The 18,854-nt window shown below is 34.3% G+C and overlaps 1 protein-coding gene and 2 pseudogenes across 1 annotated transcript; 1 reads left to right on the top strand and 2 right to left on the bottom strand.

The window, feature by feature from the left end:
- Nucleotides 1-770: 770 nt before the first annotated feature.
- LOC129307050 (pentatricopeptide repeat-containing protein At4g38150-like) lies at nt 771-2,120 on the bottom strand. Its single transcript, XM_054947910.1, has one exon. It carries the CDS (start codon nt 2,043-2,045, stop codon nt 1,101-1,103), a length of 945 nt encoding a protein of 314 aa, XP_054803885.1. The 5' UTR covers nt 2,046-2,120; the 3' UTR covers nt 771-1,100.
- Nucleotides 2,121-2,461: 341 nt separating this feature from the next.
- On the top strand, nt 2,462-4,150 carry LOC129307484 (pentatricopeptide repeat-containing protein At1g33350-like; annotated as a pseudogene).
- Nucleotides 4,151-10,714: 6,564 nt separating this feature from the next.
- Nucleotides 10,715-18,219, bottom strand: LOC129305654 (uncharacterized; annotated as a pseudogene).
- Nucleotides 18,220-18,854: the final 635 nt, after the last annotated feature.

Genomic DNA, 18,854 nt, shown 5'->3' with positions numbered 1-18,854 from the left:
ACATTTGTCTATATACATACTTATATAGAGTTGGAAATATAGGTCAAGTTATATGATTTGGCCTAAATAACTGGCCATAGGGGTTGGGTTGGGTTAAACAAATTGACTCGAATAAAAGCAAGTTTTTTTTTTTTCCAAACCAAATAACTTGTAAACCATATGGAATAATCCTAATGAGTTAGGGTTGGTCTATTGAACCCATATTATTTTTTAAAAAAAATAAAAATATAAAAAATGGAGGAATATTATAGATTCATGACATTTGATAGATGGTCATGATTTGGTTGACTTAATTCACATATTTTATATAAATATTATGAGTTAACATTTTAGTGTATCTAAAATGAATCACAACAAGAAGGAATATCATATTGAAACTTTTTATCATTTTCATTTAAGTGTATTTTTAAAAATTTATAAAAAATAAATTAAAAAATAAAATAAAATGAGTTGACGAGTTAATCTATTTAACCCACTAACTCTTAAGGGTTGAAATTTCAATCTATATAAAAATAAGTTAAACTCTATTCAATCTATATTATTCCTAACTTATATGGGCCAACTCATATGATCAGGATTGGCTCATATTCTCAATCTATATCTACGCAGTCACACTTCCCATGAAACATAAACACTGTAGTCTACCTTGAACTTCACGTAAATTGGCATCCATCCTTAGGTTCGCACTAGGAGACTCATTTTAACGGATTAAGCTCTCGCATTTTAGATGTGCAGCTCGAGAATGGAATGGATAAAGTACCAAATATGAGTATTCATTATTAAGTACACTGATGCAGTTTTTCTTTCATTCAAATTGCAGGGCTTGTATCATTAAGTGATTGCCAACGTTCCATAAGTAGACGTGGCAGATGTCAAGAATAAGAACGACGCGGCCAAGCTGGTCAGTATTTGTCGCATTTAAATGCTTTTCGACCTAGGATAGGATGGCTGAAAGTAATTTAAACAAGGTTACCCACTGCAAATCAACAAAACCATGCGTCCAAAACAAAGAACCCAGAAAACAATACTGCAGGTGACACAACTCTTATCTCAGTTAAAATTCAAACAACCCGCTGTGACCATGCCGAGACGTTCGCTAGTTAACGGCCAAAAAGAATACACAAGACGGTTCTGAAAATGGGACCCCTCTTGCTACTCAGAACTTCCCTCACAGCCTTCTCATCGGCAACAAATCCCTTGGCCTTCATTTCCTCCAAAAACTCTCCTGCCTCTTCCGTTTTGTCGTCCCTAGCCAGTGCCTCAAACACGGCGGTGTAGGTCCCAGCATTGGGTTTCATGCCCTTCTCCATCATTTCCAACACATACTTCTTGGCATCTCCCAAAAACTTGGAATCAGAAGCAAGCCCCTTGATAAGAACGGTGTAGGTATAAGCATTGGGAGACACCCCAGAAGCCAGCATGCGCATATAAATTTTGAGAGCCTCCTTGGGCTGACCAGCATTAGCATAGGCCTCGATGATGGACGTGTGAGCCACCACGTCGGGCATTTGACCCTTGTCTTTTATCTGACGGAACAGCTCCAAAGCCTCGTGGGTGAGACCGTCTTTGGACAATGCGTCGAACATCTTGACTGCGTGATTTAACAATCCGTCACCGCTTCTCATGTTGTGGAAAATCTCTTGCAAATCTTTTGGATCCTTGGGCTCTTCTACCGGCGGCTTCTTATTAAAGGGGTCATAAGGCGGCGGCAGCTTCCTGTTCTTGTCAGTTTCTTTCCGGGCATCTTTTGAATCGTCCTCATTTTCACTCTCAGAGTCAGAATCGGATAGAGAAAAATTGACCTTGGTGTCGACCTTCTTCTTGGCGGGGTTGGCTTCAGAACTACAAAACAGCCTAGTACTAGTATTGCTGAAATTGGCGATTTTAAGGAAATGATATGCAGAGGAAGGCAAAGGCGATGCAGAAAATCTGGATGGGAGGTGATTGCAGAAGAAAGAGGAGGCAAAGGAAATATTGCTACGGTTATTGGCGAAGATTAGAGCACGACATATAGCGGAGACGGTGACTTTTCCACTGAAAGCCATTGATATGCTCTCTCGTGGGTGCTCTCAGAGTCACTTCCCTCCGTCAAGCTCTCCCTCTTCCCATGCTTGCTTCGATTTCTAATGCTTCTGGAAGATTCGGACCCGGACGCCAAATACTATTAATTTTTCTATTATCATCAATAAAAAAAAATATAATATATAAATCCAGATACTTCATAAATTGTGAATAATAAACTTAATTTAATAATATAAATAATTTCAATATTTAATAATGCGGTACTTGAAACCCTACTCCTCTGTTCTAATTGTCGAGGCACATACTATCTCATATGAAAAGAATTAAAAAAAAAAAGTTGGGTGATAAATTTTTTTGATAATTATTTTAAAAAGATGTTGTAATATTTTAAAAATATCTTTAATATAAACTACAGACTGTAGTCTACAGTAGCATTTTTTTACCGATTTTCCCCCACCTCCACATTGCCTTCGCAATCTCTCAGAACTCCTCCGCATCCAGTAGGCCCCGGGTCACCCCTACGTGATCCATCGCCAGCGTCCGCTAACAGTTGCACTTCTCATTCAACTTAACTTCGAGCCTTCAAGAATGGCATTTTTTTTCTTCATATTGCAGATCGGGCTGTTTATCCGTTAGCAGTGATGTTTCTCCAGATGATAAATTTTGTCAGCCTGAATATTGAACGTAACATATGAATCACTCAGTGTCGTCGTTTGTTGGAAATTTGAGTTCATGGGCAATAGCTTTGAGAAATGTCTCCTCTCCTCGGAAAGCCCTACATTTCTACTCTCAATGCACCGCAATGGGGTCCCTTTTGATAGCTTCTGCATTCTCTTCACCTTAAAATCTTGTACTCCTCTGCAGGACGCCGCCATCACTCGTCACCTTCATGCCGATATCGTCAAGCTTGGCTTTAGCTCTCACGTTTATGTGGCGACATCTCTTTTGAACGCCTATATCGCCGCTTCCTTCGCGGATGCTTGCCAATTGTTCGACGAAATGCCCGAGAAAAATACAGTATCGTGGAACACGATGATACTGGATATTCAAGGCGAAGGGATATCCAAGGAGCACTGTCAGTTTTCGAGAAAATACCGCACAGGGATGTGGCCTCGTGGTCTGCCATGATTGCTGCTTACACGAATAATGGATATTATGAACAAGGTTTATCACACTTTCGACGTATGGTGGGGCATGAGAGAGTTAAACCGGATAAAATAACTACTACATCAGTTTTATCAGTCTGTACCCACATGGGCTCTCTTGGATTATTAGCCGGAAAATCTGTTCATGGTTTCATGATGAAGAATGGATGGGACTTGAGTGTGGTATCGGGTACCGTCCTAGTTAGCATGTACGCTAAATGTGGGTGTTTGAAATTTGCTTCCCATGTTTTTGCGCTGATGCAGGAAAGAAATGTCATATCTTGGACTTCACTGATCTGCGGCTTCGCTCAACATGGGTACAGCGAAGTAGCTTTAGCCATATTTGAGAAGATGCAGCTAGCGGGAATCAAACCCAATGAACTGACTTTTACAGGTGTGCTCAGTGCTTGTGTTCACGCTGGTTTAGTCACGGAGGGACATGAGTATTTCAAGATGATCCAGAGGTGCGGGCTAGAACCAAGGATTCAACATTATGGATGCGTGGTTGATTTGCTTGGGAAAGCAGGGAAGCTAGAGGAAGCTTACGAGATAATCAAATCAATGAAGCTTGAACCAAACATTGTTGTATGGGGATCTTTCTTGTCGGCTTGCAAGGAGCATGGGCAATTTGAGATGGCTGAGAGAGTGATTGGGCAGGTCTTGAGGGTGGTGAGACCTGAAAATGATGGAGGGATGTATACGCTCATATCCGATTTGTATGTTTTGAGGCACAAGTGGGAAGAGGCTGAAAGGCTGAGGCAATTGATGATTGATGCCAACGTGAGAAAGGCCAGGGGCTCCAGTTTTGTCCGAACTTGAAATTTACGAATATACCATTGAAAATAAAAAATATATAATTATTTGTTCATATACTTTTACTCTTTTATTTGATATCAGTTTCTATATTTTTTTCATTATTCTAACTTTCTTAAATTTTATTTGTTGTAACGTTAATTCTTATTATCATTGACAGAATTGGACATGCTGATGTGTATATAATTCTATTGATTTTATTGTTGAGTTGACAAGATCATAATAAGTTGAACATTGTATGAGTAAAATGATTATTAGCCTTTTTGCCTATTTGTCCTAGCTGTTGTGTTTAAGAATTACTCCCTCTGGCTGAAATGATAAGACTTTTTTTCCAACTCATGTTGTTCAAAATATAAAATACTTAATAGGTGTTAAATTTTTTTTTCTATTTTACTCTTATATTTATTAACTTGGTTTGTTGTGTAGTTTTATTGATAATTATTATATTTTTCTCAGTTTTCATGATAGTTAAAACTTTATTAGTCTGCAACTAGGTTTACGCTTTCTCGTGTTATCGTACTTCATTAAAAAAAAATATTATCCCTCTCATTTAATTTATTATTGAAATTGAGAAAAAGGGTAAAAAGAAAAACTTATAATATTTATAAATAAAAACAAGGATATAACTGGATTTTAGTAGTATTCGAATTATAGTTAAAAATATTTTATATTTTGCACCAAACAGAGTATGATTTAATGATGTTTGATTTTTTTTTCTTTCCTTATAGTCATGTTTAAAAATATAAGGACTAGCATATAGATAAATTCTAATGTACTTAGAGCAATAAAAAAATATGTTAAAATTAAAGGGACAAATAGTTACATTTTTAAAAAATAAAGTAATAGATATTTTTATTTTACAGTAAAATACACTGATTTTCTCTCTATTTTATCTTAATTAAAAATATCTTTTTTTATTTTTAAACCATATGTGAACTTCCTTTAAAATTAATAATTAATAATGACAAACACAAACTTGTCTTTTATTTTTATAATTTTATTTTCATTCATACACTTATTAGTTGACCGTTAAGTTATATGTATTGATCAAAATATTCTTTATTTATTATCTAAAATTCATTCAAGTTACCAAAAAAAATTTAATGCATTTTTCCATATTTAAAATATTTTAGTTATATAAACTTATATTTTCAATATTTTTTATAAAAATTAAATATATAAATTATTTAAAATAATATTTCAAATCCGTATAAAAAATTAATGAAATAGAAATTTAATATGACAAGAAATAAATTAGTTAATAAGATTTAAGTTTGTCTTTTTAAATTTTATTAATTTTAACACATTATTGGATTATTTATTTAAATTTAAATATTATTATAGTTAATTATTTAAAGTTTTTTAAAATTGGGGGAGATAGAGTAAACATTTAGATTACAAGGTTAATTAATAATTTAAAATTTTTAATATAATTATAAATAAAAAATTAAGTATTTTAAATGTCTAACAAAAATATTTATTAAAAATTAGATTAAAATGTAGGTTATTAAAACAATTAGGAAGTTTATGTAATTTTAAAGTTAAAATCTATTTTGCCCCTGAATTTTACCCTTAAAAATAGTTAGTGTCCTAAAACTCTACTTTGATTCAATTAACCCCTTAAACTTTTAAAAATGAATCACCTAGTATCATATCTTTAAATTGATGCTAATGAACATTAAGTGAGCAAGTAGGGCCCATAAATTTGAAGAGTTGGCAGTTGTGTCTCCATCTCACAATCTCATCCCCCTCTCCCTACCTCATCATCAGATAAAGCTAGTAATTTAGGCCAAGTTTGATGGGCTAGTTGAACTCATTAGAAAAAATTTAGGACCGAGCATAGAAAAAATATTTTGTTATGTTCAGGGTTATTCGAGCAGACCCAAATACCTAAATAAAAGGATTATTTTTAAAAAATATATATAATAAATATGAATTAATTCTTTAAGATTTAAGTTATTTTATATTAAAATACCATGTATTTGAGTCCTATACATTATTTAAGTATAAAAAAATATATTATACATTTTTTATAAAATAAAATAATTGGTTTTAAAGTAAAAATTAATTAACAATAATTTTAAAAATAAAATTTGGGTTTCCAGCCGAGCTTGCTATTCAGATTTTTTAGGGAGTACAGCTTGTTTGGGTCCAAGCTTATTAGAGCCGAGCTCGAATAGGCCCAATCCGCCTGAATTCATAGCTCTATCGTCAGTCATGTCACCCCCTTTCTCTATGCTTGAACTCGTCATGCCTTTGGCCAAAAAAAAAATCTCGTTGTCTCCCCCTCTCTCCCTCGTTCACAGTTTCACTGGTGAGTCCCTTCGTCCTTCCTATCATTATTCACTTCACCAAGGCCCTTTAGTTTCCTAATCGCCAGTAAATTTGATGCTCCCTCCTTATTTGACCTCCAATCACTGGTAAGTCCCTCATATGTCAAGCTTCCACAATACTTAAAAGGGAAGTAGAGTCAGGGGATTGTGGTGGATCTTTTAAGGGAAGGAATTTTCACAATTGATTGTGAAAAATGGAGACAGCAAAGGAAGCTTGCAAGCTTCAAGTTCTTGACTAGGGTTCTTATAGAATAAGGAATTCAAAGATGAAAGAAAAGGAATGAGAGAGTTTCGAAAAGCTCCTGTTTTTCTCGTGAGGAACAGAGCATCAAACAGCATGATTATTTCAAAATAAGTGATGCTATTTCAAAATAGTAAAAAATAATCTAAATGAAGATGCTGAGAGATTATTTTAAAGTAAAGAACTTATATCGAAAGAGAAAACGATTTATTGATCTAAAGTTTATTATTTAAAAATAAGTAAAGTTGTTCTCAAATAAGCTATTCCTGAATAAGTAGTAATGAGAAATGTATCATGAATAGCTTTACTATTTCAAAATAAGGCAAGACTATTTTGGAATAAGCTATTTTAGAATAGGTAACATGTGGACACTTAGAATAAGAGCAAGACAAAGGAATAAGCTATTTCGAAATAGTGATGCTTATTTTGGAATAAGGATCCATTTCAAGTAACTGCCAAAGGCTTTCATAATTTGATTTTTGATTCTTGCTTAACTTGAGATACCTTCCAATTAATATAAAATGTCCTTAAAAAATTAAAATCAAATCAAATACTTAAATTTAAAGAGAGAAATAGATAAAAAAGAATACTAGAGTTGCTTTAGTTAGAGCTGGGAACTAGGCCTGAATAAGTCCAAACAGGCCCAACTTCCTGAAAAGCTCAAATAGTCAAGCCCGACCTAAATACTCAAATTTTATTTGTAAAATTATTTTTAATTAATTTTTACTTCAAAATTAATTATTTTATTTTATAAAAAAATATAAAAATATATTTTTTGATACTTAAACAATATATAGGACTCAAATATATGGTATTTTAGTATAAAATAACCTAAAACTTAAAGAATTAATTAACATTTATTATATTTTATATTTTTTTATTCAGGTATTCAGGCCAAGCCCGATTGGCTTTAGACTGAATTTTTTCGTGCCTACTTGGGCCGGCCCGAACATAAAAAAGCTATTTTTTTTCATAAGCCTGGCTCTCAATTTTTTTGGATAGATTCGGGTTAGCCTGTCGGGCTTGGCCAGAATTACATAATTTAGTTTTAGTATTCCTTAGGTATTTGAGAACAAGGCACTTATTCAGAAATAAGCATGCTTATTTGGGAAAAAGGCCAAAAGCCAAAAATTTAAAGCAGTGAATACGAACTTCCTTGTAAGCCATTAATATATATTAATTAAACTTGTAAAATACAAACTTTTTTTATTTTATTATTATCAAAATTAGGGTTGAACAATTTTTTTTTCTTGACTTTAGCATCTATTTATTGCCTTGCTGTTAATCAGATCAGGAGAATCAACTAGTTAATGCGAATGATTGGCATGATCTTGCCACGGGCCCAGAATAGAAGTTGTATTTATCAACGAGTATCATACTTCATAGTAAGTAGATGGTGTTTCTGTGTTGAGTATTACGTAATCCATTTCGTACTTTTATCAAGTCTGGTGTTGAACTCTTGGATTTTGTTTTAGTCATCCACATTGTGTAATTAGAGAAGGAATGTTAATGAGACATCGTCTTTATTAGTTGGCCCCCTGAGAATGTTAATGAGACATCGTCTTTATTAGTTGCCCTCCTGAACTATCTCATTTATTTTAGGGAAAATCATAGAGAAGTCTAAGTAAGGATTTAATTACTAAAAAGTCCTCTGTGTGGCAAAATATCACAGGATGACATGAAAAATGACATAATGTTTAGTGGTCAATCATGATTGTTGGCATTAGAAATTACCAGGCTTATATTCTGGTGTTGCCTATGTTAATTTCAGATCAGGGCACCCTAATACTAGTTGCTGCTAACATGCTACCTCTTTAAATCTGAGTACTTAACACTTCATCCCATATCTTGGAAATTGATCAAAATGAATCTTAGTTCATCTTAGCCTTGTTGACCGAAATACTCCACTTACACACATTTCCAACAAGGTTGGATCTAGAATATTATTAGCTAGCCCAACTTCACATCCTCAGAAGTACAAGTTTCACACGTAACGTGTATTTTCTTTGACACAGGCCGTTAATCCATCAAGTATCACATGACATATTGACTAACAAACACTTATCTTTTAATGGGTTATTTTACTCTACTCTAATTTTTTTGGCACTATAATTTGCAATTTTATACATAGTTTAACTTCTGACCTAAAAATGATTATTCTAAGTAACCTGCAGAAATGTAAATTTGTCCTGACCCCTGGGGGTTAAAAACATCATGCATAGAATGGTTGTATTTATAATGCATCAAATTTAAGGATTACAAATTACGAAAATATAAAAAACAAAGAAACCAGCTTTTCAGTGTTATAGGATTCCTTCAATGGAATGCTTTATTTACGAAAAAAGAAAAAAAAAACTTCAATCATACAATCATCTCCTATTTGCAAATATCAAAGGTACAGTGAGAATACTAATCACGCGAGGAAGTCTCTCAAAGATGCTACAATTGGTCGTCTGCTGCTCTCCTTTGCATCCGCTACCTGTAGCAGGACATATGTGTGAAGCTGAATTTCTTGTAGATGCAGCTCGAACGGTTTCCCCTCTACCAGTTGGAATTATATCAGTTGCAGATGTAGAGTGAGCAACATTATCAACAACGATTTCTCTTGATTCCGTTTGGGGAGGGCAAGCATAGAGTTAGAGGTAAACTGTGATTAAAGTGGATCACTAATGAGTGGAGTAGAGTTTGGGTTAGACTGTGATGAAAGCAAATCACTAACTAGTGTTGAAGCTGGGGTTGATACAAACTACTTCAACGCATTCATTGGCACTATGGTCATTGAAGATGTCATTGTGGATGCAGCCTGATTCAAAGTATTCACTGGCATTGTTGTAGTTGCAGGTGTTCGTGTCTTGATTCAAATTTCTTCAATCCATTCATTGGCATTGTGTAGTTGGAATAGGTGTTGGTGTGGAACCAAACTGCTTCAAATCATTTATTGATATCAAGATATTTAAAAATTGGATCAATCATTAAATCAATAAAGTAACTGGTTCACAGTTTAATGGTCTGGTTATGATTGAACTAAAATTAAACCATTTTTTATTAAATTAATATATTTTAATTTCTAATATGGCAAAATATTAAAACTTAATAGTTAAAATTAATAAATTTTAAAATTTAATATTAAAATAAACTGAAATGTATGTCATTATCTATCTGCTTTGATAAAACTTATTTACAATGTTTTTATATATTATAGATATTTAAATTATAGTAAAATATGTTTCAAATTTAATAAGAAATATATAATAAAAAATTATTTTTCCTGGTCACAATTTAATATATACTTTTTTTCAATTTAAAAAAACATTTCCTGCACTTTGACCTAGCACGGCCGGTTTCACTTTTTCAACTTCTTACTTTCTCATTCCTTGTTGTTCGGTTTCCCAGGCAACTCTTTTGTTCTTTTTCAAGCTCTTCCGACCTCCTCTTCTACTCCTCAATGTGAATTAATTAATCATTAATCATTAGTCAATAATATTAAAGTAATTGTACATGGTTTGAGGAACGGTTATGATTTTATAATATCCAAAACGTCAAACTGAAACGTCGTCATCGCTTTCTTTCCTCTCTCAGTACCCTTCTTCTTTCTTCTTCTCCCTTGGCAGCCACGGGTATGCACTTGAGGTATAAGAGTTTTACGAATTTGGTAATCTCAACACAGATCTAATACTTTTGTGACTAAGGGAACGTTTTTAAGGTAGAGGTCTGAAGCAAAGATTTTTTTTTTTTTTTGCCATTTTCTGCATTTTATCGTCTTTCTTGGTTTCTGCGTCTTTTTTTTTTTTTAACTTGATCACCTGAATTGGTTTCCTTGCAAATCGTTCGCTTTTTCCAGTTTCCACCGGTTCACTGTAGGGCTAGTTTTATTGCTTCACTCGGACCGGACCAGAGGCTGGTTCGACTGTCCGGTTTTTTAAACCTTGATTGGCACTGTTGTAGTAAGAGCTGTTAGTGTTGATCCAGTCTGCTTTAAAGCACTCATTGGCACTCCTGTTGTTGGTGTTGGTGTTGCTACTTGCTATTCAGTAATTGGCCTTGTCATGGTTGTACTGTTGGCGCTGATCTTGAACGATTTAAAGCATTCAAGAGCTCTGTTGTGGTCGCAGGAAATGTTGCTGTTGATTTAGATTGCTTTAGGGCCTTCACAGGTTCTTTTGTGATTGTAAAAGGTGGTGTTGTGGATACAAGTTTCTTTAAAGCATTCATTGGCGCCGTTGTAGTAGCAGGAAGTAATGGCATTGGTGTTGATGCGGATTGCTTCAAAGCATTTATTGGGATTGTGCTGCAGATGGTGGTTTTTTCTGGGTGGAGAAGGGAGCAGAGAGAGGAACCATCTCTGGAGGTAAGATTTCAATTGGTGTCTGTTTTCCTGCTTCTGCCAACGTCTTAAACTTAGGTTCCTCAAGAGAGGAAAGAAATGCAGCTGTAGCATCTGTTTTGTGGGATTCTATATGCTCAACCTCTCTCTGCAGCATTTGGTTCCAAGCTTGAACCATGCTCATCAAAGTTCGACGTCCATGTGCCTGGTAATATTTTCAAGGTTATGCTATATTTACTTAAATTAAACTTGGGATCAACTAGTTGCAGGAAACAATTCTTACATGAGCATGAAGCACAGCTTCTGCTAGCATCCCTGTATCCTGCCATGCTTTTTCCATTAGACCGTCGTCACCCAAGAGATTAGCAGCAAGTGCAGATTCTCGTCCCAAGCCAAGAGTGACTAAATTATTCACCAAGCCCTAAAATGCATGATGTAATTCCTCATCCACGATGGAGGAAAAATATTAAAGAGTATTATTATTATTATTATTATTAAGGTCACATCAAGCAACAATGCTTTTACATGTTTATTATTATTTTGCATTACTATGTACCTTTGGTTTTCATTTCTTTCAACGGCAAAACATATCTCGTGTTACACGGGGCAACTTGTTCTAGTTTATAAAGCCAGATTAAGAGTGCTTACACTTAACCGTGTCAATTCACTGTGATTTGCAAGTCGTAACGATAATCCTCTCAATTCATGACCTTTTATAGCACCTTTCGTTGAACCAACAGCAGCTAACCTCTTAAGAGCCTCACGGGCAATTTCAATTTGTGCAGTAGCGTCTGCAGCATCAATAAGATCCAAAAACTCCTTAGCGAATTTGACTATACGCTGAATAGCTTTAACAATATCTTCTTTTTTATCTTTTTAAGAGTGTCACTCAAACCAAGCCCAAGATTATCATGTCCTACTGTTGCTCATGATAAGAAGGCACTAAAGAGCTCTCTTCAAATCATTGCTTTTCATTGCCAGATCAAACTCCTACCTGCATAACATTAAACGGCAGTATATTTAACCATATTTTCACATAGGTTGTATGAATAGAATTACTGATTTAACCTAAAGTCAAAGCCACATTGTTCATGGCTTATAAATATAGTGGACTTACTTACTTTTTATATTTTTTTATTGATGATTATGACACTTTGCTATCGGGGACATTGAAGGAAGCTTAATCCAAAATTGAAGTTGTGCAACTAATCATGCACTTGGCTATAAGAATATAGCATACCTCTTGGATATTCCATGCAAATGAAGGGCTTCAGCAGCATAGCCCATTCCCAGCATAAATTGTGCTAGATCATCATGGTGTTCTCTCCCAAGCCTGCTTGCCCTGCAAAAAAGGTTAAAATAGTGTTAGATATGCAAATGCACTGTTGACTTGGTAAAAAAGAAAAAAAGACAGAGATACCTTTTAACTACGCTAACAGAATCACCATAGGCAACAAGACATCCACACCGAATACCAGGATGACTACAGGATAAAGCATAAGCGCACGTGTACCTGCCAAATACTGGAATCATCAGGAAAGCTAATGAAACCGACTTCTAAGATGAAATGAACGACTTCAAATTTGACCTCCATATATAAACAAGAAATGACATGTTGCCATGCGAGTAAGAAGGCGGCCAGTGTCAGGGCAGAAAAAGTCGATACTCAATAGAATCAACAGATATCTACTCATTTGTTTTTTCATATGAAAAACCATCTATCCACCAATCAACTACAGGCTATATGGTTCAAAAAATGTTCTACATAAATCCCACGTAATGGTGTTGCAAACAATTACTATAACCAACTTCAAGAGAAAAGCATTCGGGCATGAATCACATTAAGAACGGACATAGGATTAAAAAAACACCAAGAAATGGTGCATACAAAAAATAAGTTTACACGTGGAGAAGAAATAGCACACACGACACATCTTGAGAATTCAGATATTTAATGTTGAGAATATGTTTACGAAAGCATGGATGACAAACGTAACAAACAGAACAATAACCCAGTCAAATAAAACAAATAAAAATAGTATAAGTTCTTAAAGGGGTCTAAGATTTACCTCACCAGAAGCACCCGCAAAGGTCATCAAGCAAGAGATTGATCCTTTATGGCCTCCATTATACCTCCTTACAAGTTGCAAAGATTATAAGTGTAACATCCTCAATTTCAAACTTTGAATTTTTAGTGTTTGAAAGGGTAAATTAGTAAAATTGAGTTATTAATAAATTAATAATATTTTTGTATCACTAATGAGGTTATTAGATCATTGAACTACCTTAAAAGAAAATTAGATGGGAGTTCATACAAACCGAGTATCAAGTAAGGCCTAAAATCATTTTGAGCCTTACTATGCCATCCGCCATGTGCTGCAGTGAATATGCAAAAATTTGCTTTTATCAGATAGTCGTGTGCATCAAAACTAGAAGAAAAAAATAGAAGAAAATGAGAGAGAGGACGAGGGAGAGCTTGAGACTACTAGGGCTTCAATTTTAGAGCAATTTGGAGTCAATCTACACTAGTTTAGCACTTAAGCAAGCTTCATTTCCCCTCTCCTTCCCCTATATTCGAATTTTTGATATTTTAGGCTAGGTTTGAGTGTTATTTTCTACTCCTTTGGATTTTGACTGAACCTTTAGGGCCTTAGAGAGTTAGATCAAACTTTTAACCTAAGTTTAAGGATTTTATAGTAATTTTTTTTAAAGGTTTGGACAAATTCTAAGTGAAAATTGAAAGATTAGGAGTAATGTGGATGCATGATTGATGTTAATTAAGTGTTTAGGTGTTAAATAGAATTTATGGAATGTGTTGAAAGTATTAATTTTTCTAAAGAAAAAATTTAGATATAGTAAATACCTAAAATTAGTTTAAAAAAGCATTTAATTAGAATTAATTGATGATTAGTGTTTAATTTTGTAAATTAAATACTAATTAAGCTCCATTGAACTAGTGGACTATTGTGGAGTACCAATTTACCATGGTAATCCTTTTTGTGACAAAAGAATTGAAGTGACCAAATAATTTAATTTTACTATTTGTATATTTGGATGGTTGTGACAATTGTGAAAATACCTATATTATATTTTTGAACTAGTATATTATTAGTATGTATTATGTGAAGTGAAATGAATATACATGTGTGTGTGTGTGTGTGTGTGTGTGTGTGTGTGTGTTTTATACATATATGGGTTTTTCAAAGGAATTTATACCTAAAATCATAAGTACATGTACTTGCAAAATTGTATGATTTGTTGATAATGGATGCTTTGAAATAATCATGTGCATGTAGCTATGTTGAATTATATTGTATGAGCATGAGGCTATGTTGAATTGTATTATATGAGCATGATGATTATGCAAGGTTAGAGTTTACCTAGAGATGTGGGTTTATATTGTGTAAAATTCATATGATATACTGACACCATAGAGGCCTTAGTGTTTAATCCTATCCTATTTAAAAGTTCCAATACTAGTTGAGATAAATTAGGCATACAACACCCTTGATGTTTAAGAGGGAGAATCTATAATCCAAGAATAAGTAAAGGTGTCCTTGGCCGGGCTGCCTCTGATGATTAGTAAGTTTGGGCCGGTTAGTTACATGAATTTGGTTCTATTGAATTGTTAGCTTACAAATTCAATCGGAGGATATAAGGTGATGTGTTGATCATGCATTCGATATGATTGTATAATAATGTATATATACATATATATTTGATAATTGAACCACATGTTTTATTATCACTTTACATATACTATTCTTGCACATAAGTAGTTAGATTAGATTATTTGGTTACTGAGTAGTCGACTCACCCTTATGGTTATATTTTACAAGTAAAGGCTTTGATAGGAGTAAAGAGAAGGAAGACTCTATTGGGGTATGAGGAGCTTGTGTTTGTATGGCTCTTTCCCTCTTTTGGTTTGGTGTAATGAATGATTTATAAATTTATACCAACTTATGATCGTATATATTGTTTTGGGGTCATTTGTATGAGAATATGTGATTTGTAGGTTCTCAATCTAAGATTATGTATTCGTAGTGAAATTATTATAAGAGATCAAAATGCTAGTACAAGTGACATTAATATTATTTTCGTATGTGTGTGGATAAATATGGTATGGTTGAATGTGCTTATGCCTATACTCTTGATCACCGTGAATCCAAGGTTTTAATGGTCATATTATGTTTGGAATGTAATTATTGATATAATTTATTAATTAGGTGTATTATGATCTAATTAAGTTAGTTCAAGTCGTCATAGAGTTATTGACACTTGGTTGGTAGTTTTGGACACCTTGAGATGAGTTTTGAAAGGAAAAAGGGTAATTTATGTCCAGGTATCTAACTTTTTAAATGGTAAAGTGTCTAGTTGTGAAAGTAGTGCCAATAGCTAGGTAACTCAAAAAGCTACATATAAATACTTAAATCGCTCAAATCGAACGTCAAATGGCAAAATGGTATACTATAAAAGTTGGCCGGAGGCGCTATTATGATAGAAGCAATGCACCACAACACAGGGCTTATACGTTGTGGCACATTACATAGCGAGAAGGCTTCCTTTCTGTGCTATCTGCTGTGGCAGACGGTGCATTTTGAGAAATGTCTAATTTGCCCTCTTTGAAGCTTGGATGTAATAATTATGGTTTTCATGCTTCCATTATTTTATTTTGTATATTTTTAACTATCGTTTAAGTTTAAACATATTTCTAAAAAGGATTTTTTGAAATCCCAAACTTTTAAACTAATTTTTCTTAAAACCCTCATGTTATAATAACCTAAGAATATCCTGATTATCTTAACAACATTGTGTATCGTGTTTTGGTAATGTCAAGATAAATATTACAATAACCATTATATTAGATGCCAACTTTTTGTACAGCAAGTCTTATCACACTAGGTGGGTCAACCACATAGATTGCACAATGTCATTGTGACATTATGCTCTATCAACAACTAAACCTTTGAGTATATTGTTAATAAAAAAAAATCCCATTCAACAACTTCCCTAAATATTTTCTTTTGTCTTCCTTTGTCCCTATTTACAAACTCAAGACTATTTACTTCACTCCTCTCACTAGTGCCCCCATGGCCTTTCCTATATATATCAAATTTATCTTAAATAATTTTCTACCATCTTATCCTCAATAGATACCACGATCACTTTTTCTTGCATATGATCATTAAGGATTTTATCTTTTTGTGCATGTTTATACATTCATCTCAACATGTTCGACTTTATAGTAACTTGATAAAACTTTTCTTTAAGTTTATTAAGGACTTTTTAATTATAAATAACTTCTGTAGCTTTTCTTTATTTATAGATGCTAACTTTTTGTAGTCAAAAGAATTTAAACTACTCGCCTTCCATGTCAGCATTGAGAGAACTCAGATGATGCCATCAGACCCACCAAAAGCAACAAGAGGACCGTCACTAACACCAGATCTATAAAGGAACTCCATGCTAGAACAGCAAGAGAAAGAAAAAGGTGAGAACTTTTATTGTGTGCGTAAAGATGAAATTGTAGACAGCTCATAACTGGATGAGTGATCGGTGATCAAAACGTGGTATATTACTAGAATACAAAATAACATGCAACATTTGACACAAAGACTAATCCACTACGATGCTGAAATTAGGAATCAAGACAAAGGATAAAGCTGAAGTGCAGTACTATTTGAATGAAAGAGGGCATGATTTTTAACACCTATGAGTCCAGGACTGATATGTGCATAAAACAACTAGAACAGAAACACCCGTTAGGAGGCAAACAAATTATTGCTTAAATGAAATCATAAAAATAAATAAAAAAGGAATGCAGAAAGAATGTCTTGAATAGGAATTGCTGCTAAACTGCCAGACTGCCTTGAATTATCAAGTAGTCAACACCTTTTGTCCTAATAGATCATGTATTCATGTAACGAGATTAAACTTAGTGACCAAAAGAGAATTTAAATAAAATAACTATTTACCAAAGGAGGGACTTGTTATCAAGATCTTGCTTTGGCCCATCACGGCCACGCATTGTCACTCAAGTCCAAGAATATAGCTTTTTTCAAGCAACATATGACTAGAAAATGCCTCCCTTTAGTCGATGGGGTGAGAGAACTAAATGCTGACGCGGTATTATGAACTGCTGATGGAGCCTCTGCATGCAGCAGCAGAGTGATAATGCCAGAGTTTCCAAAAGTGTACATCATCGTCAAAAAAAAATTAACCTACTAAACACTTTTAAAAGAAATCGTGTGTCACGATAAACAGATGAACCAAAAACCCCGAGGAAGAAGATATCAAAAGCACCGCAATGGTATTTACCTCCCTCCACGAATTGCTTCTGTGGGTTTCCCCTTGTGATCTATTCAAACAGACATTTGAATGCGGGCTTGAATTACTAAAGCATTAAAGAAATGCCGGTGACCATCAACAATGCATAACATTTTGTACTGCCAACATTTTCCCCTTAAAGTAGTTTTCACTTTCTTTTTTTCCATTTCCTAAGACCCAGCACTGAATATAATATATATTCAACTGTACAAGAGGGATATAACATTACCTGAAATTCAAGCAATTCTTGATATCAGTGTACAAAATAATAACATAATTAATTACAGTGACAGTCTTAAGGGGCGGGGGAGCCTGGAAACCATGATCATCATATAGGATGCTTGCTGACGATGCAAATGTTTCTGCTAGAAGATTTTGCACAGTGAAGAATTTTGTCACAAAAGAATATATATATATATATATATATTAGAAAATAATATATAGTTAGATTGTCAAAATTTGAGGCAACGTTCCTAATAATTTTACCATTCAAGTGATTGTGTGACTCATGAATCGTCCCACAAGTCATGACCAATTAAAGCAAAGAAATGATGAACAGATTGTTTACAGAGCCTGTAAATTATGTAATTATGATGGTTAAAGGAGTTTGTTGCCTGTTGCTGTAGAGGTATTTACCTGTTTCTCCCTCAGCTAGCTTATCCAACTTGGCGCAGACCAAACGCCGCTCGTCTACTCCACTGGCTTTAAGTTCATAATATCATCTAAAGGAGTTTTTCAATCGAAATAATAGTAGATGGTAAAAGAAAAATCAAAATAATAGTAATAATAATAAGACATGCAACGCCGCAACAAGAAAGAACCGAAAATAAGAAAGACATGTCTATAGGCGATGAATGGAAAGGAAGCAATGTAACATTGTGCCTGGCGATGTTCCCAGTTCCAGACACACACTCGATCTGTCGCATTGGCCGTGACCATCCATGGATAAGTCGGATGTAATTGTATCTTAATGATTTTATCATTGGTCGGTCGAACTGCTTTCAACTGTAACATCTTTTTTCTGATTTTTCAGTTGAACCAAGTTAAAGCAATGGCTAAGAAAATGAGTTCTAAAAGTAGTTGAGATTGCATTCAACTATACAAAAAATCAGCCTTTATGTTTTGGGAGATCTAGATTTTCCATGCAGATTTGAGAAATGTTCGCGATGAACGTGCAATAACGACATGAAGTTACAAAACTCTGCCCTCATCGACAATCACAGATTTTTCCTTCCTTTGTTCTGAGTAACCAGCCAGGTATGAAGATTATACAAGCAAAGCATTGCGCTGTGTGAGCGGATTTCCGGCAATGCAAGAAAATAACTAAACCAGAATTCGAAGCTTATGTATATTTGACACGAATTCAAAGTGGTGGAGTCTGCTCGAATTGTTCTGCTCCAGTGTTGAGACGTAAAACGAATATCAGGTGGCTTATTGCTATTCGCTCAAGTTTGAAGCCGCTCTTCGTACTATTTTTTTTTTTCCTTTCTAATTCCAATATATCCACGTGTCTAATAACTGTCAAATCGATAATCGATATAGCATGATTCGCTTTTTCTTTTTACCGTGGGGGATGCGAGGACACCATCGGAAAGGAAGTTTGGAAGCACTGGGGTTTGCCCAGCATCCAATGACGGGATCAATTGATG

Source organism: Prosopis cineraria, unplaced genomic scaffold, assembly GCF_029017545.1.
Source record: "Prosopis cineraria cultivar Desert tree isolate PC_DT_omini unplaced genomic scaffold, ASM2901754v1 PC3, whole genome shotgun sequence".
NCBI classification, from domain to species: domain Eukaryota; kingdom Viridiplantae; phylum Streptophyta; class Magnoliopsida; order Fabales; family Fabaceae; genus Prosopis; species Prosopis cineraria.
This window is presented reverse-complemented; position numbering and strand designations above follow the sequence as displayed.